The following is a 27,087-nucleotide window of genomic DNA, read 5'->3' as shown; positions in this document are numbered from 1 at the left end:
GTGTGTGTGTGTGTGTGTGTGTGTGTGCGTTCATGACCGTGTGTACCTAGAGAATGATTGAATTACTCAGGGTTAATTAGATTCTGTAGTCCACAGCAATGGTTCAGATACACACATACGCACACTCACTCACAGGGACATCCTTCAGAGGGGCTTTTTCAGGCTTATTGCCTGCGGCGTTGTCATCCGTGTATTAGTTGAGATATTTTCTGGGAAGCTGTGTGGTGCTAAGCAGAGTAGAAGACAGTCAGGAAGGATTTATTACACATTTCTGCTGCTTGTTCAGCCACTCTGGATCAAAATACTGCCGTTTGCGGCAGCTTGCTAAAGGTTAAAACTATGTACTTTATTGCTAGAGGAAGTGTGTCCAGATATTGTCGAAGCCATCATTGCACATCAGCTGAAATACTTGTGTTTCCACTTTGTGTATACCGCAAAATACTTTAGCTTATAAATAAAGAGGCTGAATGACATTTTAATGGCCACTGAAATATCGGGTGAGACGGTAAAGTGTTTTTGCTGCATCTAGCAGAAGGACACTAAAGCACGAGGCAGCTGTGCTGAGTGTTTGAGCAAATCAGTGCACTTTGCATTGATTGGCCGATCGGTCGGCCTCGCGCAATTTACTTCATGCCATTCAAGGGAGATGAGTATACAATTGTTCCCAGCAATTAAACTAAAAATGCTGTTTGGAAATTCAGCAATGTATTTACGGGTCCGCACAGGTTTACTAAGAAAAACTGCATGCTGTGTAATTGCATTTGCAACTGTGGTGCTGAATGGCGAGGATGTGAGTGCAAACAACTCAGCCGTTTTCCCATCCAATACGTCAATGTCATTTTACTTTGGGCTCCAGTATTGTGTGCCTCTTGCAGATCTGTAACATTTCAGCCAAGGAGTAAATAAAAAGTTAATAACTCCATGAAAACGCTGCACCAGTGATGCTGTGTCACACCACTGCTGAGCGGCCGGAACGTCACTATGTGAAATCGTTGTGCATGTATAATGGAGCTCCTCAGTGCAGACTCACCCATTTTCCACCTACGTCTAGCCCTAATATGTCCCACTGCTCTCTGTGTCAGCACTGGTCTGAGTCACATGAGCTTATGGTATCATTCCAGTTCATCTCCCAAAGAAACTCACTTTAAAACATTTTTTGTGGTCAAACTTTACATGAATGATAAGCTGAAGAATGTATTTAGATCTTTTTATGCGAGGAAAAAAAAGGACAGAATGAGTGTGAAGTGCTGCCCACGTCCCAGAGTGGTTCGTGCGGGCCTAGGGCTATTTTCCCAGTTTGAGAAACAATTAACCAGTCTGGGTTTAGTGTGCATTATTAAGATTGAGAATTTCAATTTAGTTAGTCTGCTACCTAGAAACATTTGGAAAGGCTGAGTATGATATGGCAAATTAAAAACAATGTCTCGCCACTTGCCAGCCATCTGAAGTTCTCCCGACACATCTTTTAACAGTTATTTCCGAGTGTTATCTTTAATTTCAGTGGTCACTGGGGGCACATGAGCTTGCCTGTCACAAAATGATAAAAACTGCATAAAAAGTTTGCTGACTTTGCTCCAAATTGAGAGCCGTATCTCTCTCTCTTTTAATGCTTCCGTTGGTACTCTCAGCTTAGGCGGTAGAGCAGGTGATCTAATAGTCGGATGGTCGTTCGATCGCTCGCTGCTATGTATGTGTAATGTGTGATAGTGATGTATGTCATCACTTTCACACTCAGATAGCAGCATCCTATCTCAATTCTGAATATAATCGTGGCAAGTTATTAATCTTGGCCTGACAGATCCGGTGGCCTTTGTCCTTTACCTGGACAAGAGACTCTTTTCTTTCTTTCTTCTTTAACATTAAGTCTTTTTTACCAGTTCAGTTTCTGTCTCTCTTATGGAATATAACATGCATCTTAGTTTTTCATCCCAGCATCTTTTCAGAAAGGTCTGGCTTCCACCTCAGGTGCTGTTGCTTCGCTTTCTTCAGTCTCTCTTGTAAAACATCTCTAGGCAAGCATATTTCCTTACGTGGAAAAATCAGGGGCCGTGGCGTTGTCTGGATTAAAAAAGAAGCGTGAAAAATGCATTTTCCACGATTTGATTTCAATTATTTTGCTTCCTTAACATCCACTAAGTGGTAAGAACAGTATTGCGCATGTGTCATGAATCCAACTGTAAGTTTGCAAGTGCACTTATTTCTTTGTATATGTGGCCCTTTAAAAGGATTCAGTTGTTTTCAGTTGCACTGTATGGCACGTTTATCTATTTAGGTCTGAGTCATTTTGCATCTACGTGGAGTTTAAAGCACACTGTGCACGCACGACTGTAAATGTATGTGTTGATGACGATATTAACATGGATCGGGTCTGATGTAACAGGAGTTAACATTCACATCAAACAGACTGTTAGATTATGGCTGTAGAGAATCCGTTGATAACTCAGACTGTGCGTGTGCTTGTCTGGGAGAGCAGTGTGTTTGCAGCTGAGTGGAGTAACTCAGCACAGAGGGAATCCTTTCTGATCTTGAATGCAGGGGGAAAAAAACAAACCCTACTTTCTGTAGTTGTCGTCACAACTCAACTACTTGCTGCCGCCATTTGTAAAAATGTGTTTTTCCAGTTTTTTCTCGCTCTGTTCTTTTCTTTGATGAAAAACATAAACCATATTTTGTTTAAATAAAAAGGTAAGGTTTGTTATCTCAAGCCCAATGGGTCTAACAACGTTACTGTGTGTCTCTTTGTGTGTAGAGTACAGTCGTTTCGAGGCAAAGATCCATGACCTGAGGGAACAGATGATGACCAGCAGTGTCAGCTCCAGCTCCACGTCTCTCCGCTCCACACAGAAGCGCACACTTTACGTCAGGTACAACACAACACACGCGCGCACACACACACACACAGGGCAGACAGAGGTGACTGATTATCCAGTGTTCATCAATGTGGCACAATCATTCGAGGACCTTATCTCAGCTGTCTACTGTGTGAGGTTATCACATCTGAAATCACAATTAGATGTGTGTGTGGCACAGGGTCACACTCACACATCCACCAGCCTGCCACCTCTGTGAGCGTCCTTCTGTCCTCGTGTCATTCTTGTCCTTGCCCGCCCGATTCCTGGGTTCCGTCTTTAGAGCCCAGAAGCGGTTTCAGCTGGAAACCAGCTCCACTTTTTGATGTCCTTTCTTCACAAGAATCACAGGCTTTGAAATATTGATTAAAACGCTGGGTCGCTGGGTCCACATAAGTCACATTGGAGCTCTTGGAAGATCAATCACATGGAAAGCAAAGACAGGAAAAGCAGCTCTAATGGCAACACTAAATGAGGCTTTAGGAAGACAAGCATTTTCTTTTAGGTTACTTCAGTTAAGCAGAAAAAGCATCGGAGAATGTGGTCAGAGAACAAATCTGTGGGTATCTATTTGACTTTTGGATTAAAAAAGCAATGCTTTCTCTAATCATGGCAAGAGATGTCAAAGAAAGAGAAGGCACAATCAATCTTTGTGCATTTCAGTAGGCTGTGCCACTGGCTGATTAAAGACCAAGCGTAACATTATAATGAACATCTTCCAGCTGAAATGTCATTGAATGTTGCTCTCTCCTGTATATTTATCATGTCATATCATATTTGTCACTTAGAACAATTCAAGCTTTCAATATTAAAGAGTTTGATCTCAGGATCAGGAAGAAGAACCTTTTAACTGGCACAAAAAAGCAGAACTGTTAAAAAGGTTGGATGGTTTTCATGTTTATAAATGTTTTTCCATGTCTTTCTTAATCTACTAACTCACGTCTGTCAGGTTTTACAATGTTTTTTGATACAAACAGTAAAATATCCTGCACCTCTGTATTTTTCATGTAATTTTTAGCTCAGTTGGAAAAAAAAACAAAACACAAAATTGAGTGCATTCTAGACGAAAGGAATATCTGACTTGAGCTGTGTGCAAGTGACCTGAAAGGAAAGAGTGGGTGCAGCTGGGATGAATGTCACCTTCAATAACGCACTCTCTCTCCGCCGAACACGCACATTCTGATCAGACGGAGAGAAAGAGCGTTGCGTCAGAGTCTAAACTTGGAGCTACAGGCCAAAGGTCGCAGTCAGCTATCGGGGAGCTGTAGACCAATAAATCAAAAAGATTTATCCCACTGACTGATCGTCTGCTTCATCTGACTGAGAAACAGGCTGATTGATCCCCTTTCTATTTAATTATAAAACCCTTTAAGTTTACTTTTCTCGGTTTTTATTTCATAAAAAATTGATTCCTTACAGCAAGATGCTAGAGGACTCTTGATGCTTCTGCCTCAAATCCCCCCTCATTAAAACAAATCCTCATACTGAACTATATATCCAGTGGCTCATTATCAGGAAACATGGCATTGCAGCTGTTTGACATCATGTTTGTTAAATTTTTAAGTAGTTAGCCGCAGGCATGATTATCATTAGCATAAATTAAGCGTGCCCCCATCCACTGTTTTCATTTGGCTCAGGCTAAAAGTGAGGAGAAATGTCCACTGCTCACTTGATTAAATGATTAGAAGCCTGCATTAGAATGTCTTCTACCAGAGTGCACCTAAATTAAATTCTGCTGTGGAGAAAAACTTTTAACTATGTCTGAGGGGACTGGCCACCATCCATTTAGGGGGCTCTTTCTCAGCAAAGTTAACACGAATGAAACTGAGAGTCTGCTGCATGTTGCTGCTTTAACGAGGCATCGGCCAAGCAGTGCTTCTTAACATTTCCTAATTATCCTTGAACCCAAAGTACAGATAAGACTGATGTCATTAATCACGAGCCTGTAAGAGTTTAGTTTTAACCTGATAATAGTGTCGTAAGAAATGACATCACAGTTCACCGTGACATGTGAATGACACAAATCACACTTTCACTGTACAAAACCCCAAAGTTACAGACGTTATATGCATGTTTCCATAAGAATTATCATAATACATATTTTAAGCCACCACCTCGTCAGGGTTAACGGCAATCTTCCCCCAACTCTTTTCAAAATCAGGATCTTTCACGGTTGCAGACAGTAATGTAATAACCCCTCCAACAGCCCACGTAAAGCATAAATCAATGTCGTGCAAGAACTTCCTATATCTGGAGACTGCCCAGAAGTGACCAATCAAATTGCACTGTGAGACTGGCAGCTGATTGGTCGAGCTGAGGATGTCGGTGCATGACAGATGGCTTTGTGTGTGCGTGTGGGCTGCTGCCGTGTGTACTTGTGTGTGTATACAGGATCTGTGTGTGCATAAATGTTGTGTGTAAAAGACAGGCTAACCTTTCGTCAGAGGAAATGTCACTGAAACAAAGTGACATACTGTATGTGCAGCTGGGCCTTGCATAAAAGGTGAGCATGTGTCCTCTCCTCCATTCTTCTTCTTTCCTGCCTCATTTTACATTCACACCATTATGGTCTATTTTAAACACAGCCTATGGTTCAGTAGCATTGTAATTGTATATCTCACTGCGGAAAGGCTCAGGGGTCCTGATGTCCTGTCTTCATTGAAGGTGTAGAGTTTATTTTAAATGTCTGAATCCTTCGTTGTCTTTTTTATTGTTTTATTTTTGTATATTAGAAAGATTCTCAGTCAGCTGTCACCTGTCGGTGTCCATATACTATATAAAGATCATTTTATTCTTGCTTTGGTCTGAATGTGTGCACTGAAAAATCAGAGCTGTGTCTGCTGAACTGAGTCCTGCTGCAAGCATTTTAAAATGCTGCAGCACGTCCTGAAACCGAGTGTTATAGTTTCAAAGTTTAGTTTATTTTATGGCTTTTTTCAACCTAATATAGTGACATTTAATGTTAGAATTCATTTTCTGCTGAAGGCTGTGGGAAGGGGAGTTGTATGGTTGTATATGTTACAAAGCCCTAAGGCAAATTTTGTGTTTTAGGCTGTACAAATGTTGGAATAATGTACGCTCAGGACCAGTTATGCAAATAGTTTTTTACTACCACCCCAGTAACTCCGGTGACCAGACGTTCATATATTTTAAAGTGAATCTCAACATAAGATCAGATTTTTTGTGTGAAAATGGAGAAAGTCAAAAGTATTTCTGATAATCTGAGAGATCTGTGAGTAACATTTAAACATTCAATTCAGTTTTATTTATATAGCTCCAGATCACAGTGAGAGTTGCCTCAAGGAGCTCTGTATTGTAACGCGGAGACAATAATATGAGAGAAAAACAGGAACAATCAGAGGATCATCTATGAGCAAACACTTGGCCACAGTGGGAAGGTAAAACTCCCTTTTAACAGAGGAAACCTCCATCATAAGCAGGCTCAGAGAGGGATGGGTGTTTGCCACAAGCCATTGGGGGAGAGGGGAGGAAGACAAATACACTGTGGAAGAGAACCAGAGGTTAATAATAACTCGTGATTAAATGCGGAGAATAAACACACGCACAATGAAAACAGGTGAGTGAAGAAGAAACACTCAGGGAGGGTTCAGGCTCACCCGATCTAGCCCTATATACTTTATCAGAAAGTGAAGTCTAATCTTAAAAGTAGAGATGACGTACCTTTTCTTTTGATGTTTTAAAGAAGAGGGGCCTGAAAGCTGAAGGCTCTGCCCCCTAGTCGACTTTAAAATATCTTAGGAACTACAAATAACCCAGCACCCTGACAGAAAAGTGTTTTATTGTAGTGATATGGCACTAAGAGGTCTAATTATTCAAGACCTGTATGTGAGGAGGATTTGATTCAGGATTTAACTGGGAACCAATGAAGAGAATCTAATATGTTAGAAATATACTCTTTTTGACCCACTCCCTTGGTGGTCTGGGGCGGCTTGGAGCTGTGGGGAGCTCTGCTGGGTACCAGACGGGTATTGGGCGCCTGGAGCCCTGGGGCCCTGATCTCAGTTCGTACTGGGGTGTTTGGCCTCTGGCAGGGTCAGCTGCCCATCGCCTCTGGTCTTCTGGGACTCCCGCAGATATCACTGAGATCTGTGGCCTTAGGTCTTCCGTAGTCTTGGGGGACTGCGGAAGATTCTGTTCTGTTCTCCATCTCTGTGTGCCTCCGGCTCCTGGGGGGAGTTGCTGCAGCTTTCCACCCTCATTTTCAAGTGCATTTCATGACAAAGACACACTCACAATCGACACTCTCGCTTTCTCTCTCACACTCGTACACACACACACACACACACACACACACACACACACACACACACACACACACACACACACACACCCCACAGGAAGATTGTTGATTTATGTACCTGTGCATTTTCGAATGTTTGTGCTGCAGGTGTTGTATGTTTGTTTTTCTTACAGATGCGGCAGTTGCCGATGCATTATGCATTTCTATTTGTATTACGCCTTCCACTACACACCCGCCCCCACCCTTTTTTTTCTCCCCTGACTCTCCTGCCTTAGACATTGTCATACTATATTCCACAAATAATGTAAAACTTGAAATGAAACAATTAGAAATGAAGAAATAAACAGATAAACTCTGTAAAAAGGGGATTATTTAAAAAAACAAACAACAATGTGCTCTCATTCTACTTCCTCAGCATCAACATACAGTGCATGCCTGTTAGGGAACATGACTGAGGCTGTTACATGTGCTGCTGTAATGTCAGTTAGATGGTAAGCTGTTCTCTCTTAGCTTTGTGCTGCAGAAGGTTAATGTCTGTTATCACAAGCATGCAGTTAATGTTGTGTGATGTTGTGTACCGCTAATCTACATGTGAATGGGGGTTTACTTTAATTTGGCTGTTTCGCCTATGACAGCAGTGTCACACAGCCGTTTTCACCTCTGGAAATAATATGCACATGTGCAGTAATTCTATATGAGTATTCATTGGAAAGTTAAACTGCAGTGCTCTTTGGACAAAAGGCTGCTGGCTATGCAAAATCTCTAACACAATGGGTGTGCGTTTCTTTTACAGACTGGTTACAGTAATTCATGTGTGCTTCCCCACTGGACAAATTCCTCAGAGGAATTCAAATGAATGTAATACTGAGAACAGGTCATTGATTTTAGGCACACGGGCACACAATTTAGGCAATAATCGGATTGCTGTACAAAAATAGCATTTACATGCTATGTAATGTTGAAAATGTCCACAGGTTAACACACACACTGTGCTATAATTGCAGTCTGTTAGGTGGCTACACGCTGCAGTAATTAAATGTGTGTCCCTTCCCTCGAGTAATTAGATTTCAAAGGTTCTCATGTACAAATAAACTGAGTGTAATTGATAACCTGTAACTGATTTAACAGAATTATATTTACATAGCTGCGACTTTCATAACTCTGCACATCCATCATTGTAACTTGGTGGCTGCAAAATTAGGCGGGATGTGTTTTTTATTGTATGTTATATTTTCTGCTTCTTGTTGCAGCAAATATCCACTAATTTAAAAAAGTACTTTATGTTTACAGCTTGTGATGTTCATGTACCTTGTCATGCCATTTAGAATACCTGACTTTCCTTTGACTTTATGGGAACATATCTAAATATCTCACTGTACAGTAGCTCCCATTACAACAGATCTATAGGCTGCATGTGGTCTACTAAAATCATTTTTTAAACACTTTTGTAGAGTTTCTTCTGATTTTTCCTACAAAGATCAAAATGAGTTCATGCTTATCATAAATATAATAGTGAGTGGTCAGTTTCTATACTTCCATAACCTATCATGACCACAGCTTAGCATTAAAAAAAATATGACTGCCTGTAAAATAGTTTATACAGAGGTTTATATAATTATACGTCTATAATAAGTGGTTGTCTTGCAGTAAATATCAAGTATCACAGCATCGTGCTACCATCATTGTCACAGGCAACATATTGTGTTTGATGATTACTGTACACAGTTTAAACCGGCTTCAGGTTTAATCTAATCGAATTATCGCTGTCACCAACAGAGCAGCTTAACTAAAGCTTTTGTGCTGTTGCAGCTAATCAGCGTCACCCTGAACACTTTAGTGAATTCACCTGCAATCCTTCTGCCCTGCTCGCAGTCCTGGTAGACAGCGCCTGTTAACTTATATTACAGTAATACTAATGCAGGCTGTCAGTTTTTAGCCTCCACCTAAAATTAAAGCACTCAAGTCTTTTCTTTTATCATCTTGATGTATCGTTAAAAAAGCACGAAGTGCTGTGTTTTTGTACAAATGTCAGGCTCTCTGTTGGCCTGTCTGTGTCTACCTCTCTGTCTAATTTTCTTCTGTTTCTCCTTCTCTGTCTCTGTTCTGTTTTATTGATGAAGGCAGTAGGGACTTTAGGGGATGTTGGTTATTTCAGCTCTACTTCCTTTGCACACACACACACACACACACACACACACACACACACACGCATACACGCATACACGCTGGCCTACTTTCCCAGGTCTTTTCCCTCTGGATGGGTTTGCATCTCTGTGGTCACAGAGACAGACTACTACACACACATACACAGTGACACTCACACAGACAGATGTGCACAACTTCAGACACATACGCGGTGCCATGTGCTCCAAGACAAGGTCATAAATTAGTAATTAAAAAAATAATTTGTTGTGTAGAAAAACAGTTCTCAGCTGTTTTTCATCTTGTATTTATTCCAGCATGTCTTTCTATCTGTTTAGAGAAAAGAAATCTAGTTTCAAACTTCAAAATGAAATGTATATGTCATCAACTAACCTGTCCTCCAGCAGAATGGCTTGTCGCGCTGAAGCTGAGCGTGTAACCGCATGCGTCATTTGTTTTCTGTCCCCCTGCAGGGCCTTGTTTGACTATGATGGAAGTGCTTCGGATCTGAGCGCGCCCAATCAGGCCCTGCCCTTTCATTTTGGGGATATCCTCCACGTGAGCAGCGCCAGCGAAGAGGAGTGGTGGCCCGCCCGTCACCTCAGCCCCCCGCCCCCAAACTGCCCGGAAGTCGGGGTCATCCCCAGCCGCCGGAGGTCAGAGTTCAAAGGGTTTCAGATGGGAGTGGGTGGATGGTTTTATTGATTTTTGTTTTATTAACTAAAGTAGAAGCGTTAAAGTCGAGTCCGCCCATTCCCTCAAATCTAGTTTTGAGTTGTTGCTATCACCTAAAAATGTTCACATTTGAATCTTTGTTCAATACAAATATTGAATGATAACTTTTACACTTATATTTTCTTTCTGTTCATCTGTTAGAAATCTGGATCTGACTCTTTTCAGAAGGCCTTAAAATGAAGTGTTATTAAGTTTTTCACACATACAGATTAAATCAAATGAAAACAGTCCAGACCAGAATGAGCGTCAGTGTGGTCTTCAGTCATTTCATTAGGATGAGGATTATTATAATACAAGTCTGTCCAGGCTTATTGTGATAGGCCACTATACAGCAGACCCTGGAGTCAACCATAAACCTTCACAAAATTAAATTAGAAAACTAAGAAGACTAATAAGAAAACAAACAAATGTGTTCGTCCACAGTGTTTGTTCACATTGGCACCTTTCCATGAGGAATATCAAGGTGGAAGACTGTGTATCTTCTTTTCATGATTTACTAAATGGGTTTTTCTTTTATTTGTTTGTTGTGGCTCAAAATAAAAAAGACAGAGAAAAAAATCTACTTAGTTTCAATGTGTCATCCCATTCTGACTTAATTTGACGCTGGATTTCAGCTCCGTGCTGTTTAAAATACAGACAGCTTGGCAGCTGTTTCCTGGGGACAGCATCCGTGGTCGGAGATTCATTTTCAAATTAGCTTCAGTCTTTACACCAGAGTGTCGTTTTTGTGTTGACTCATATCACTGCGAGCATCATCATTACGAAGAATCTGCTGAATGTAATCCTGTGGTGGAAATATATGCCAACTTTCCTTCCTTCTACCTTCTCCACTTGTTTCGCCCTGTGGACGAGGTGACAGACAGATGTTAGATTTCTGAGGTGCAAGGAGAGGACAATTTAAGACGAGTCGTTTTACCATCCGTGACACAGAGGGAGGCGATGACCAGGGGCAGAGGGATGTGGAAAGTGATGGGGTGTAAGGAAGGAAAGTGAAGGAGTGTTAGAGAGGAAAGAAGGGATTCAAGGTGGCAAGGAAGAGTAGGAGTGAGTGAAATGAGCAGATTGTCACATATGGGTTTGACAGAGAGGTATTAATAGACTGAGGTGTTAAAGCAGAGGCTTGAGCATTAGGGCTACGTAGATAACTGTGTTATAGTTTAAAAAAACGGCCTAGAAACAGAAGTAATAGAAATTCATATATTACAGGCTGTAGTTTGAAAATTGTTAAAGATGTTAGAATATGTCTGCCCGAGATTTAGATTTTACAATTTATCTGTCTGCAGGATATTAAAAATGATAAGCTGGATTATGCGCTATTAGCATTAGTGTTATGATGAAAGGTAATTATTAAAGTTCAGTCAGTCTTTTAATGTAAGCTGTGTTCAGCCTCTGATATAACTGTATTCAATCATCCCTCCTGCTGCTCTCCTCTCTTCTTTTCCATGGAGGTCTCTTTATTCTACTCCTCTTTAACTTCGACTCCTTTTCCTCTCGTCTGCTGCTTTTCTTCTTTTTTTAATCTTGCTTCTTCTCCTCTTTCTGCTCACCTGCTCTGGTTTTTTCCTCATGCCTTTTTCCGAGGACATTTTTTAGAGATAAAGTTAAGTGTAAGCATGCTCTTATAAAGATGTCAGCATTCAAAGAACAGGATAACCCAGAATATATCTTTAGTTATCATTGCGATGTTCTTTTTTATTCACTACGTTATTGCTGGTTTGTCAATGACAGTTGTCGAGCTGTTTACAGACATCAGGGGGCTAAAAGCTGTATTACATAAGACTTTTTACAAAGACACATCTGGCTTTTTTAAATTAAAAAAGAAAGCTAAGCAGCAGAGAAACAGGTCCCAGAGATTCAGCTTATTTGAAATTCTAGAGTTGGATGTGATCGCCAGCAGGAAATGGTCCTGCACAGGAAGTGACAAAGCTAAATTTAAACACAGGAGACAAAAATGTCCCCACAGCAGGAGCAAGTGAAACCTTCACAGGGAGGAAATGCCTTCTACACCCGAGTATGCTGGGGTGTTTCGATGCCGTCTCGGTCTTTTATTCCTTTGCACCTGTTTTAAGGTGATCACAGCCCATTTAGATTAATGGACACGACCATGCAATCAGCTCTTCGCTGTCAACTTACATAACATCTGGATAAGTGCACAAAATTCCCTCTGCTTCCTCTCAGTGCTATTTTAAACCCCCGTAATCTCATACTGATGCTTAAAGATATACAGTTTCAACATTCCAATAAAGTAAGCTGCAAAATTACTTTTCAGATGAAACAATATTTTGTGGCTTTGTTCGAATCATTCTTTCAGATCCATAACAACCTGAGACACTCGTTGTGACGTTAAATTCGTTTTACAGTTTCAGGGTGTTAATTGAGCTGATTCGCTGTTCATATTTTTTTCATCCGCTCTCTGCATGCCTCCTAACGTTTGCACCTGTCTTTTGCTTTATTCACAGGGCAGAAAAGAAGGAGAGGTCGAGGTTAAAGACAGTCAGAGTGAGCAGGTCTCAGGACAGATCAGTGAGTATGAATGTTTGTCATAAATCTTAAAACTCAAACCAGTTCTCAAACCAGTATACTTTAATTCAAGGTGTTGAACATAACAGTGAAATGTCAAAAGAAGTAAAAAGCAAAGCTTGAGCTCTTTACTGTTTTGAAAAAACATGACATTAAATGTCTTATTTTAATTTTTTTCTTACTTTGAGCAGTAAGGTGGATATTGTGTTGGTTTAAGAACTGTAGGTCAGATGAAACAAAGCAGTTGGTTGGTTGTTTTCTGACAGTTGGTAGATTGACAGCTGAAGGTAGACACCACCAAAATATGGTGGGGTTTTTTTGTTGTTTGTTTTTTAAATGACTAATTGAATCTGATTACAGAGAAGGCACAACGTCAGGCTGTACTTGTGTTAAATATTTTGTGCGCAGGGTAATTGCAGAGAAAGTACGGTTACGCTGTAACCTTGGTTCTCTGAGTGAGAGACTCTCTCCACATATTCCATATGTGGGGGGTCATACCCCGAACTTATGTAACGGAGTGGAGAGATAGTCTCCATATGACAGAGAATGCTTTTCTCTCTAAAGGCTTCAGCAACATTTGAAGCACAAAGAGCAACTTTATCATGCTGTTATAAGGTCACATGTGTGATCTTAAAATAGTACAGATGTGTAGAGTGTCAGTAAACATCTAAAAGCTATTTTGTGCTTCACTACAGGCAGGCTCAATCGAGAGGCACAACAGCTTGTTATTTCCTCCAGTCGCATCAAACATTTGCTTTTACTCTCACGAGACAACACCTATATCTAGTGGATATAACAATCACAATGATTTTCTGTTGGTAGTGTTGATAGAAGCAGCGTGATGCTATTTTGATGTGATAAAATCCACAAAGAAAGGAGGCTGGGTGTTAAAACAACAAAATTAAAGTCATCTGATTGCCTGCTGTGTTCGAACAACAATCTATGGTTTCTTCAAACCACAGCAATGTTAAACTTGGCATTTTTACCTAAAACCATGATTGTATCGCAAAACTACATGAGGGATTGCTATTCCTGAACTTCACCAAAACTCAATAAGGACTGTTATTGCTCATTTCCAGCTGATTCATTTTATTCCAGGACTTAAAGGAGATTTTCAGAATGCAAAGCAAAAAAAAAAAAAAGGCTCTAACTAAAGCTGCTTCAGGCTGAGGTCAGCTGTGTCACTATTTAAACCTTTGGTCATGATTAATGCAAACATCTAAAATTTCCAACAGTACACACCTATCGTAGCTATAACAGATAATAAGGGGAAGTGCAACAACAGCTGAAACTGATTGCTGGATTGATTAGTAAATGACAGAGACAATAAAGGTCGCTTTTCAGAGAGAGCTACAGGCAATCATGAGTGCTACTGCTGCTGATATCGATTTAGTTTAACCTTGTGCTATTTGATAGGTTGTCTGTTTATGAACAATGAACAATTTTTCTGGCATCTGGCATTACTTTAATAAAGTTTAAGTTCTTAATTGGCACTAGAATTAAAAACTCTATTCTTTATGGAGCCTTTAAATCGCATTTGATTTGTAGTTCAGTCAGTGACTGGGTTGGCTGCATTGCCCCTGTTAGTGACAGCCACACCACCTGTTAGCAGATAAAGAATTGCAGGGGAAAACCTTAATTCAAAGTCAAACTACAGAGAGAGTGGCAGCTTTCTCTCCGTTTTTTTAATTAGATATTTGTGACGTAGAAAAGTTTCAGTCTGAGTTCATAGGTGAGGCAACAATGTGACTTTATTCATACTTTACACAGTGTGATGCTGAGCACAGGTTTAACACATGCTATTGATATCACCGTGTTGTCAGCGCACACTCTCACTCTTCCTCTGTTTTCTTCACACTGTTTGAATCAGCAACGCTGCAATCAGCAGCTCCGTGTGGTGAAGAGATGATAATTAAAAATTGCGAAGCATGCAAACACACACACACACACACACACACACACACACACACACACACACACACTCCCTGCTGCACTAACACTGTAATTATTCTTGCTCTCTAAAACTTTGGGTATATGCGTTCGCAGTAGAGAGCTCAAAGCTTTCAAATAGGCTTCTGTTGATAATAGTCAAGATACTCCTGGAATAATTTTCAATATGATAATTAATTGTGTCTTTACCACCACCCCCTCCCACCCCCACCCCCCTCTCTCTGTCTCTCTCCGTCTCTCTTTGTCTTTGTAGGATCAGGATGATAAAGGTAGGTATTCTCTCTCTCAGCGACACCTGCTGGTCAGCACATATAATTCCACCTCTTCTCAAACCTGACCAGACCTAAACTCTGTTAAGTTTCCAGTTGGAGGAGAAGTAATAGGGTGCAATTAAATATAGAGTTCATTACACACCTAACATACAAAGTCTGGAGCAGTACTCCAAAAACCAGTTGTTCAGTACAAGTCTACCTTAAAGTAAGTCGTCCTTAAAATTTACTTTACAAAGTTAAAAAAAAGTGTCAACTTTGGAATAAGTTATGTTCAGCTAAATGTCCAAATGTGCATTTGCACAGAAGAGGTCTGGATTGTTTTACTTTTATGCATCACGAAGGCGCATTTAAATGTCCAGTATGAATATTTACAGCAAGTAAAAGCTATTAGAAAATTAATACTGGCATCTGAAATGTGGAACTTGCCCATATTTGATGGTTCTTGATAATAAAGGTTTGTGTTAATTTCCAAAAGCTACAACATTGATAATTTAGTTAGAGTCTATAAATAAGCACAGACAGGCTCCCTCAGAAAAAGTGCAAGACAACTTAAAATATGCATGGTAATCTCCTGAATTTTTTATTCAATTTAATTGCCCATTAAATTGCTCAATCTCTAAACTTTTCTAGCTTCGTCATGAGTTAGCTGTGAAACTATTGCACATCATTTTCTAACCCTCAAACGAGCAGAGCGAACTAAACGGGCTCATTGGAGTCTGTTATGCCTCCTTATAGTTTATAGGGGAATATTTTTTTTAAATAGCTCTCTTATCATGACAGATATTTGTAAGATTGTTGGGACTGCTTTTTTAATATTTTACGCTCTTTATCTTATAGTATGAAGCTATTTGAAGTGACTGTTGTTGTGAATTGGTGCTGTACACATTGAATTAGTAAGATAAAATAATCAGCGTTCTAATTCGGTCATGGTTTTCATTATTTTTTTATGCTAAAAAACGAAAATGTACAAACATAATTGAGATATTATTTGTGTTTTACTTATTACATTACAAAATGTCTTTGTTTCAGTAATGCTAGAAAAAAAACCTTTTTTTTCTTTTGTTACTTAAAACACAAATTGCAAAATCAAATCAAAAAAGCAAAATATTAAAAAATCACTAATTTACACAAATATATATAACACCATGTGTGTACTAGTCTGTGTTTAATTTGCAGATGTAAGGAAAGAAGTCAATTTATACGTAGATATAGATCCTGCCCAAAGGTGCCCTTACAATAGCCCCATTTAATCTGAGACATTGGAAAAACAGTTTAGAAATTGCCCTTTATTATATCAGAAAAAATGCAACTGGTGTACAGTTTGACTGAGTTCTCTGAGCATTGTTGTACTTTTCCTTGTGTATTAAGCAGTAGATGTTATAATTGAGATATTACAGCGAAACACACATATAGAAACTGAATGGATGGAATTCTGTTTTGAAAAGTGAAACCACGACAGTGAATGCAAGTTTGTACATGTGTTTACATATGTGTGTGTGTGTTGTATGTGTGTTCATATATATATGTGTGTGTGTGTGTGTGTGTTGACTCTGACCTGTCTTGTCCTTCCAGAGCTGGTAACCTCTGGCACCAGTGATAATGAGAGTAGTTCCTGTAAGTCTAGCCCCTCCTCTGTCCCCTCTCTCTGTCTCTCTCCTAAATGCACTTTTCTTCTTCACTCTGTTCTTGATCTTTTAAACTTTGCCTCTCAGTTCATCACCTGCTTGATGTAGCTGCTGGGCTGTAGGTTTTCCTCTGTGTGTGCTTGTGGGTGTGTCACGCGTAATTGTGTGCTATGGTTTACTTTAGTTTTACGTGCATGTCTTTGTGTGTACAGTTTACATTTCTCTGCTTCTGCAGCCTGCTTTTCCAGAGCTGTTGAAGAACTCTTTTTCCAAAAGTAGAAATCAGGGCGTGATATGTTGTCAAGTGTTGGTCCTTTTAATGTGTCCTTCATTTGTGTTTGTTTAAACAGCCGGTCAGGAGGAGATCCTTCTCACCTACCAGCCTGTCATGCAGCATGAAGGTCAGTGGCTTCCCTTTCCTCCTCGGTTTGTTGTTGTTTTTCATGTGTGTTAGCTTAGCTTATGTAGGTAAATTAAAGTGCTTCTCTACTCAAAACTGTGTTTCAATCTTTATCATTTCTCATTGGAAAGAATTTGTCATTTTGACAGGGAAATTGTGTTGAAAGTGCTCGCTGTGTTTGTTTAGTGTTTACCTGCAAACAGCATTTTTGAAGCGAATCCGAGGCCGTTGCAAAAAAATCTAAAACTTCAAACCATTTAAATCAGTTGATGTAGCTTTAAGAATCAACACATCTTAGACAATGTATTACTAAAGCAGAGTACTTTGTAACATCTTTAAACATGCCTGGGGGAAGTAATTAATTGAGTTTGTAAGAATTCATTATTTTAGAAAAAAAACAGTCGACCGGTAGTTGGAAAACCTTTCTGTAGCTTGCTTAAATCCCACTGAAGCAGCGGTGGGTCAGTCATTACAAACTTCCTAGCTGTATTAAATAAATCATCTGGAGCAAGCTGCATTAAAATTTTTATAGATTTCAGGGTCCTCTTGATGCACGCTTTCCAGTGTTTTTTTTTCTTTTGAGTGAGGTGACTTAAGGTAAAAATGACTGATTTCAGACAGGCAGCGTTAAAAGGCTGGTATAAGTTTTTTAAAACTGTGAATCCTTCAAAGACACTCCAGAGGAGTGGATTTTACACGCTGACGGAACCTGTTTTTTTTTTTGTTTTTTTTGTCAATTCTCAGTTAATTACACACGGCCAGTCATCGTGCTTGGACCAATGAAAGATCGGGTTAACGATGACCTCATCTCCGAGTTCCCTGACAAGTTTGGCTCCTGCGTCCCACGTGAGTGCCTTTAGTTCATTATAAATCCCAGTAGAAACCTGCAACAGTTACTGGAGCTTTGCAAACCTTATGACCTTGAGGCAATAAATCAAAATCGCAAAGTCATGCCTAATTTTAATACATTTTTTATGAGCTCAGTGAAGGGTCACGTTTGCCTCATTTAGTTTTTTAGATTAGAAAAAAACTGACAAACATTTTTATGAGACTCCCAAACCCCCAAAAAATGGATGTCCTACCCTGAAGACAGATGAGTCCCTAATGCGACATAATGTTGTGTTTTTGCTTTTTAATCTTAATGTTTTAGGCTAATATGTGCACTAAGGTGCTCATGAGCAGGATACTGCACACTAAGATATTTTATTTCTTTGCCTGAGTCTGTGTAAATTCTGATCTTTAGACACAACACGGCCACGGAGAGACTACGAGGTGGATGGCAGAGATTACCACTTCATGTCCTCCAGAGAGCTCATGGAGCGAGAGATTCAGGAGCACAAGTTCATCGAGGCTGGACAGTATAACAACCATCTGTATGGAACCAGCATACAGTCTGTCAAAGAGGTCGCTGACAAGGTGAGATAGAGACACGATCAATGGGAAAAAGAGAGCGAGGGTATGGGAAGAAAGAATGTCTGACTCCGTGTCTCTCCCACAGGGCAAGCACTGCATACTGGATGTATCAGGGAACGCGATAAAGCGTCTCCAGATGGCAGGCCTCCATCCCATCGCTATCCTCATTAGACCACTCAGTGTCGACAACATTTTGTAAGTGACACAACATAACTGTTCAAAGACAATCTGAGCATCTGTCTTGCACTGTTTTATCATCTGTTCTTTGAAAGCTCAAGTAATCAAATGGAAATGTTAAAAATATGATAAGTATTTAAGTAGCATCTTATAAGCATCTTATAAGTAAAAACTATCAGCAACATAAACAAAGCCAGTAACATTGTATAACTTCTCTAAATAAGTGCCACAAAAATGTTCTAAGAGACGGTTCAAGGTTGACATGACAAATATTAATTCTCAAAAGTTCTGCTTTTATGTCATACTGATGAAATACCTCTCATGAAGGTACTTTTTTCTCTTTTTCCATTAAAAAATGTGTAGCTGCATTTATTAGGGAAAAAACTCAGTGAACTTCATTTTTACCCCTGAGCCGTAGTGAGTTTACTGGACGGCTGATGGGTACTGCTGCCGGTTGACAGCATTTTTATACAATATGCAATAAGTCAAACGCCTCTACAGTGAGAATGTTGCCTATATTATTTTAAATGAGGGCTAAACTTCACTCATTTAAATAAATGTGAAGCCCAGCTTCTTTTTTGCTTATATGTTCCTTTACTTTTGTTCACTCATCACTTTCCGTTTTCTAAAAGTCACTGAGTCATCTTAACACTGCTGAACTTTACGAAAATATCAGTAGGGCTATTTTTGCATAGGGTCTAATGGGGGTTTTATTTTTTACAGAAAAATAACTGTAGTCTCTTTCTGCAGAGAGATGAATAAGCGTCTCAGTGAGGAGCAGGCAAGGAAGGCCTACGACAGAGCTGTGAAACTGGAGCAGGAGTTCACAGAGTACTTCACTGGTGAGTCACCTAAACAAAACAGATACCTTTAAATCTCCCCCCTCAAGGTTGTCTCCATGTGCACATCTGGACTGCCTCCAGAGTCACTGCTACTACTAAATCACTGCAGAAATATTTTGCCCTAATAATATCAGGATATTGTGAGTGTATGATAAATACTGTACAGTAAAGTCTCACCTGTGGCGGTTATACACTTTGAAAAGAAAACTGTACACATGAGCTGTATAACTTTGGAAAGTAGGGTAAAAATAACATTTTCCATATCTGCTCAACTTTTTTTGATCAAAGATTAGTATGCTTTGAGGTGTAAGTGAAAATGTGATCAAGTTTATTTTTGTGTTTGAGGAGAATCTGTGGAGGAGGCAGCTTGGAGAAACTGTTAAACATGCAGCAGGGGCAAGCTGTGAACCACACTGGCATATTGTCACCTTTAATGCTGATAAAGTTGTTGGCAAGCTGTGATTTATTCACTTATTTACACACGTCGAGTAGTTTTAAAGCTAAGCTATTATACATGTGGGATTGTGTTTTTGGTCCATAAAATCTCATTTAGCTCAGGTTTTGATCTTTACCAACACCTGAAGAGAATATTTGGCCATCCATCCATCTACAGTAACTATTTTCTTCCTGTGTGTCACATTATTTGATTTAAACACATCTTTTAATCTTTAATATTTTTCTCTCTCTCTCTTGCAGCAATCGTCCAGGGCTCAACTCTAGAGGAAGTGTATTCGCAGGTGAAGCAAATCATCGAGGAGCAGTCTGGTCCTTACATCTGGGTTCCCACCAAGGAGCGACTCTGAATAAATACCCATATACAACATACTCACACACACACACACACACACAAACATCAGCCTCTCTGCACACTTCCTTCTTGTCTAATTTTCTATTATCAGCCTGCTTCCTTGCTCTCTTTTTCTTATGCACGCACATCACTACATGCATTGACACATTTACATAAGCACATTCAGTGGGACGAGGCTGGGACTATCTGGGACTGCTGCTTCCTGAAGTGGGAGGAGCTCATGTCTGTCCAGCAGCCTATTGGTGGATCTTCCTACAGCTCAGTTCCTTAATGTTTAAGGAGGTGGTTTAAATCAAGGCGACATGTACCATTATCTGATTTGATTTCATTATTGTTCTTCTTATTGTTGTTGTCGTTGTTGTTTTCATATTAACGAAGGGTAATGCATTCATGTATGGGTTTGTAATGATTATATTGTCACCAAGAGGCAGATTTTTGCACGCTGTAGCTTTAAGAGCATGTTTTTGGGACAAAATCTTGATCTCCTTCCCTCTCTGTCTGTCTCTCCTCATAGCATCACTCTTGTTTACAGTTTCTTATTCATGTTTTTTCTCAATCCTCAATCCTTTCATTCCCTTTCTTCCTTTGACTATCCACAGACTTTAGATATGAGGTGAAAATCATTATAAAATTTTCAATACGCCGCAGAATTTTGGCATCAAAACAAATACTGTTTAGAGATGTAGCAAGAATATATTAATCATTTAATCTGTAAGCAATGTGTGACATAATAATAATTATATTAAGAAGCAGCAGTTCTCGATCCGATAACAAACGAAGATTAAATTCAAATAAATAAAGTGCAAAGCCCTCTATCAGTAGTTTGCTATTAAAAGGTCAAAAACAAACTGCCTCATATTGATGATGGAGTACGTTTGGAGCTCTGGGCCTGCATTCATCACATTTCTGAGAAATATTTTTAATATAACTCACCGTTCTCCATGGTGAGCAGAGACAAGGTCATATTTATCAGGCAGCTCACTGCGATTTACAGCCAAAGAGAAAACACGATAGAGCAGCTCATAAGGCCATCGAACGATCAATCACCAATCAGAGTCAAGTCATCTGCACTGTTGCTCGTTACTTTTTACAAATTCTTATCTTCAATAGAAATGTATCGTCTAATTTACAAAATACATAAATACTTTGTCTGGAATACAAAGTACAGATGAAGGGAAAATGGTAAAAATCTTTAAAATGTTAAAATCAGATACAAATAACAGATTATTGTACAAGCTGTAGTTTGTGTAAACACTCCAAAACAACAACATTTAAGTCAGAATAAAACCATAAACTGCTCCAGTTTGTTAGGAGAAATCAAATAAAACTGAATTTAGACATTTTTCTTATTACTTAAGTTCTAAAATTGTACTCGACAGCTCGACAAACAGTGGCCCAGATTCGAGATCGAGTCTGTTTCGTAGAAGCTTTCATCTCAAAGAGGCTTCTCTGCCTTTTCCTTCCACCTCCGCTTCCTTCTCTCTGTCTCATGCCTTCGTGTCTCCTCCTCTGCGCAGTGTGACGTTAGTTACGCACGCCAGCATTAAACAGTGTATCTTCTGCTTCATCATCACTATCATCACGATCGTAATCATCATTGTTACGGCTTTCCTTCTTACCGTAGTTGCACTAATGAGGGCTGGTTTCTTAAAAGCATCTTTACCCTCCCAGTGTTTCCGGTCTGCGCACGTGATGCACGACAGACTCGCTTTTCCCTCAGCGATGATTGAGCTGCTTTGAGACGAAGCTGGTCGACGCGGTTTTTTTGGTAAAGGTTAAAAAACACGTCATACTGTCGTTGATGAGTATTTTAGGGGTATCGAGTGTACTCTTCTGGAGAAACTTGCTGTTTGGATTAACCATTTAACTGTAATCCACTTTTCCCCCCGCTGGATTTATAAGTTTAAGCATTGACCCCCCTTTTAAGTTTAAGCCTTTATGTGTGACCTCCGCACTCCATCCATAATTATCCAAGGGTTATATCTTGGAGCCTGTTTTCATTATTTCACAAATGTCTACTTTATGCATTGAAGGATGAAATGTTTGGCTTTTCATTCATTTAGGAGGCCACACAGCACGAGAAGCAAACCTAACCCTGTTAAGCCTGAGCCATTCCTTTCCTTCTGACAAATGAAAAAAGAAGAAAAAAAGAAATGAATTATCAATACACGAGTTTCAATCTGTATAATTTTTGCTTTATCTGACATTTTTTAGGTTGATGATATTTAAAGAAGTTTAAAAAAACTCACAACTCATGTGTTATATATGATACAGTTGGCGTTATGGGGTTAAAGCTACTCAGTGGAGTCTGTGACCACATTAACAGCACATGTAACCTAACAATGGCGACTCTGTTGGTCATGTGAAGCTTGCTTAGTGCATCTGTTACCTGTAGTAGTCTTTTCAGAGGCTTTGCTGCTTGTCGCCAAGGCTCAGCTTAACAACACGTGACTAAACTCTACTTGTACTGAAAACGAAAACGAAAACAACAACAAAAAAAATCATAGCAGTGTTGTTGAGTATATCTGTTTTTTAGCATTGCATCTGCTTTATCGCAAGGGCCATTTAATGCATTCTACTCAGTGGCCTGAAAGGTGCTGTGGAGCAATATTATTTTCACTTTCTTGCAATCCAGGTTGCACCTGTAAAGTTTGTCGCATGACTGCAAAAAATTATTTAAACTCTATCCGCCTCATAGATATTTTGTTATTCGGATTAGAGCGTACATTCTTGAGAGCCCTTTGCTACGTAATTGGCGTTGGTGTAATATTTCCAGTTTCTCCAGGGAGCAACATCGCGAGTGCTGAGGTCATGAACGACACTCACCGGAAACACGATGTAACATAATCTCTTGTTTTCCAAACGTAACATTCGAGATCCCAAGATGCTTTTGGCGACGCAGCCCCCACCTGTATGGACCTTGTCAGCCACCCGCTCCCCATCTCCATCCTCCAACCCCGAGGCGACTTCTCCAAGCTGACTGGAGACTGGAGACGTATAGAAAGACTGTTCTGTCAACAGAGTAGCTTTTTATTTCAAATAACAGCCAGTTTTTGACCGCATGTGTTTTAAAAGGCTTTAAATGTTTCTCCACAGAATGTTCAGATAGGCCAAATCTGTAATCCTCACTGATTCAGGTCGATCAGTACTGTGTTTGTGTGTTGACAGAACTGGGCTGTCTGTATGACTCTGGCTGTGTGTTTTTAGCCAGGGCACCATGCCACTGTATGTTAGAGTAAAGCACCGATGCAAAGAATCTATTACAGAGATGGAACTATATCTAACATATAATATTTATCCCTGCTCTAACTGCCTATTTTGGTACAAAAAAACATAAATAAAAGTCTTTATTGAGATTTGCTGAAATCCTTTTACCTTTAACCTTCTTTTCTTTTTTTTGCATTGTGGAATGTGTATGAATGTGAATATTCTCTTAAAACTGTAATCTAATATAAGTTCCTTTACTCTCACCTCTACTACGAGTTTGTAGTGCTCTCTCTGGATGTCTGATTTGACTCTTCAAGCAGCACAATTGGAAAAAAGTATCATTAGTTCAGGAAAAAAGGGTGCAGATTATATATTGATTATAAATAGGGTCTTGAATGGGTGCAAATATTAATTGTGTTGACAGGTGTTATTAAGAGGGTTTTTTTTTTACCGTACTTATGCTCAAAAAAAGGGACGCAGACGGAAATTTCTAAACTCACACTGTCACCGTTTTCTTGAAGATAATGCTGAACAACAGAGACACACTTATCCAAACACTAGGATTTGTTTTTCAGATGTTTAATATTCAGGTATATTCTATTAATACACATGGTTTGAAAAGCATACCATGAAATGATCAGGCAAAGTCCATTTCTGTCCCTGCAGTACAATCTACACAGATGTCCATTCATCCATCCATGGATTAATTTAGAATCATTTACAAACGTAAAGTGCACCACTGTGCTGCTCACATATGGAACCTCTATGGCTAACTAGTAGAACTCATAGCACTAGGCGCTCACAGTAATGTGTATGGATACCATTTCGAGGACCAAAAGAGGTACCTACAGGTATGTGGTTTACAATTCAGAAGAGAAGACAGAAAGAGGGGACACAAAGGCAGACAAAGTAAAGAAAGAGTAGAGTAGAAAAAAACTTTGGTTTCTTTTTTCCTGAGTGGACCTCAGCAGGTTGTTCCTGGATCAACATTAGCATGCTGATCCAGGAACAACAACAACACGCGAATATCAGATAGACCTCGGATAGACGATGTGTGTGTACCCATAATTTAGAATTTGGTAGTTTCTATGTAGCAATATCCATATTTTAAACACGGCATAAAGTCATGCTATGACTGTCAGACTCAAACTGTCCAAACAATAGTCTTCATATACAATTCATGCAGCTATTTAGTTCCTTCCACTTATCAAACTCTGCCCTGCAACTTAAGAAAACACTAGCACATAAAATACAGCAAAATTTAAATAAAATGCAATGGGAGCTGGTTTTTGTTTTTTGCCTGCCCTCAAAAACTTTCATTGTGTTTATGAGCTTTTTTAAAGCTTTTGCAACTGTTTTCTTAAGTTGCAGCATGTTTGACCAATCAGGCCCACCATACTAGCCCACCTGTCATAGAGTATACCCTATGACAGGCTGTTGGTCTAAGACAGAGGGACAAATGAACTTTCACACTCATTTTCACTCATTGTAATCACCAGGTAACCCAACTTGCCTTTCTTTTGACTCTTGGACGAAGTTGGAGTGCCCAAGAAAAACCTATGCAGGCTCAAATAATGCTTTGTTCATATAATTACATAATGATAACCATAATAATAACATGAGTAATCATCTTTCAAATTTACGTCTTTTCTAATCAATGAACAAGAAAATAAAACACGTTTACCACGTAGTTATTACTGAAATGTTTGTTTTGGGGGGTTTGCCTTCCTGAGAACAAACTTTCAAAAGGGAGGTTTTCTTTCCAAGTGCTTGCTCATAGGAGGTCAGTTGATTGTTGGGGTTTTCTTTGTATTGTTGTAAGGTTTATACCTTACAATATACAGTAAAGTGTGTTGAGGTGACACTGTTGTGATTAGATGCTATATAAATAAAACAGAGTTGAAGACCTTTTTGCAGATTCAGTTTACCCATTGGTTAAATAAAAAAACTGTAGCTACAAAACAAGACAACACAACAACAAAAATAAAGAGGCAGGTGAGATCCACCCAGGGTCTGGTCTGGTCCTCTCTCTCTCTCCTGCAGTCCAGGGTTGTTGTTTTTTTATTATCATAATCTGATATTAAAGATTTTAATGATTTTTTGTGTGTAATTAGTATCAAATCATACATTTCAGATATTAACTAAAGGAAAAAAAGTAATCCCAGCCATACAGAGGACTACAAAATAATACAAGTGACTGAAAAACTTATTTTATGTTCATTCGACTTAGGCGCTCTGATGTCTGTACTTATCTCCACAGATATAATTCGTCACCAGGTCCAAGGTTCACACTTTCATAGTTCTTGAGTTCATCGAGTCCTGGAGTTCAGCTTGTCATTATCGAGAAGTTCGAAGCAAATATCCTGCAATAAAATACCCAGGGTCACTGGATATAAACTATTCCCATATCAGTCTTGGCAGGCCTAGGGCCTTCTGTGCAAGTTAAACTGTCATATGATAATTATATGTTTAGGTACAGTATATTGCCTGTGCATGACACTGGCCCTGGTTCATGTGACCAATGAGAAAAGCCTAGAAGTGCTCAGGACAGTCATGCAGAGGCAGTTCAACATTTTTATGCAAAGAACACTGTTTTGTCCTGCATTGTAAAATGCAGGTTAAAAGCTTCATATTCAATGAAAGGCAGATTCTCATGTCTGCTGACAAAAAACACTGACTGAAAATGGCACTGACACCTCGGTGTGACTGTCACCTCCGTGTCATCCTCATGCTGTCACAGCGTAAAAAATGAGCAAGCTCACACCCGGACAGTTTCGCCACAGTGAGGTCTTTCTGCTGATGAAGTTTTATTATCATCATCTCCTGTCCCGTGCCTGGAAATGATCGTTGTTAGGCATCTGAACATTTTGTCAACAATGAGAGCAATTACACATTTTATGATAAGGTCGACTTCCTGAGTTTTGGCAAAAGGCTGCAGATTTATAATTTGTTTTACGACCACAATAATGCATCCTCATGTGCTGCAGCATCCACTCAGCAGATGTTTGGCACTGCAGCATTGTAAAGAAAGAAAGAAAGAAAGAAAGAAAGAAAGAAAGAAAGAAAGAAAGAAAGAAAGAAAGAAAGAAAGAAAGAAAGAAAGAAAGAAAGAAACATAAAGAAGGATTCAAACCTCTTTGAACTTTCTATTATTATCTCTGGATGTCAAACATAAGGCCCGGAGGCCAGAATTGGTCCAGCAAAGATGCCAATCCAGCCCACTGGACAACACTGGAAAATGTGAAACAGGGCATAAATATTGAACTTTTAAATATATTTTCAGACTTTTTGTATATGTGGATATCTACAATAGAAATTTAGACATTTTTTTCCTTTTTGTGGACCCACAGTGAAAAAAATAGGACACTTTCTGTGAATTAACAAAAACATTCTGTTTTATAGAAGGGCTTTTTTCCCTCTATTTTTTTCCACATTTCTTCCTTGTAATTGAAGTTGTGCTGACTGGTTTCTTCCATGTACTATAGCAAATTTTCTTTATCATGTATAAAAATTGAGACACACTGTTGAAATTGCATTTTGTTGTTGTATATTAAGATATCTCACTAATTAAATATTTTGTTATTTTGTTTTTTACAATGACAGAAAGGGGAGTTTCACTCCCACTTAAGATCAAAGTGGGCTGTATGTGGCCCACAATGTAAAATGAGAGTACAGTAACTCTCCTGAGACCTGTACAGTGAAACAGCCCCATACGGGACAAAGTTCATCCCTGTATATTATGCCTACAGGGAGTGCAGAATTATTAGGCAAGTTGTATTTTTGAGGAATAATGTTATTATTGAACAACAACCATGTTCTCAATGAACCCAAAAAACTCATTAATATCAAAGCTGAATGTTTTTGGAAGTAGTTTTTAGTTTTAGCT

At 39.3% G+C, this 27,087-nt stretch overlaps 1 protein-coding gene across 10 annotated transcripts in view; it reads left to right on the top strand.

The window, feature by feature from the left end:
* Positions 1-23,375, top strand: part of dlg1a (discs large MAGUK scaffold protein 1a) — a 111,545-nt gene extending 88,170 nt beyond the window's left edge. For all 10 annotated transcript variants that reach the window (XM_013911818.1, XM_013911817.1, XM_013911819.1 and 7 more), the window contains 10 exons: positions 2,750-2,864; positions 9,726-9,908; positions 12,447-12,510; positions 14,711-14,726; positions 16,705-16,755; positions 17,499-17,600; positions 17,998-18,170; positions 18,253-18,362; positions 19,095-19,186; positions 19,883-23,375. In XM_013911818.1, the coding sequence (XP_013767272.1) occupies positions 2,750-2,864; positions 9,726-9,908; positions 12,447-12,510; positions 14,711-14,726; positions 16,705-16,755; positions 17,499-17,600; positions 17,998-18,170; positions 18,253-18,362; positions 19,095-19,186; positions 19,883-19,989 (1,013 nt within the window). In that variant the 3' untranslated portion in view covers positions 19,990-23,375. The remainder of the gene's footprint in view (positions 1-2,749; positions 2,865-9,725; positions 9,909-12,446; positions 12,511-14,710; positions 14,727-16,704; positions 16,756-17,498; positions 17,601-17,997; positions 18,171-18,252; positions 18,363-19,094; positions 19,187-19,882) is intronic.
* The last annotated feature ends 3,712 nt before the right edge of the window (positions 23,376-27,087 follow it).

The sequence above is a fragment of the Pundamilia nyererei genome, unplaced genomic scaffold, assembly GCF_000239375.1.
Source record: "Pundamilia nyererei isolate P.nyererei 1_Seehausen unplaced genomic scaffold, PunNye1.0 scaffold00072, whole genome shotgun sequence".
Lineage (NCBI taxonomy): Eukaryota > Metazoa > Chordata > Actinopteri > Cichliformes > Cichlidae > Pundamilia > Pundamilia nyererei.
The sequence above is the reverse complement of the archived record's forward strand: the minus strand, read 5'-3'. Positions and strand labels throughout refer to the sequence as shown.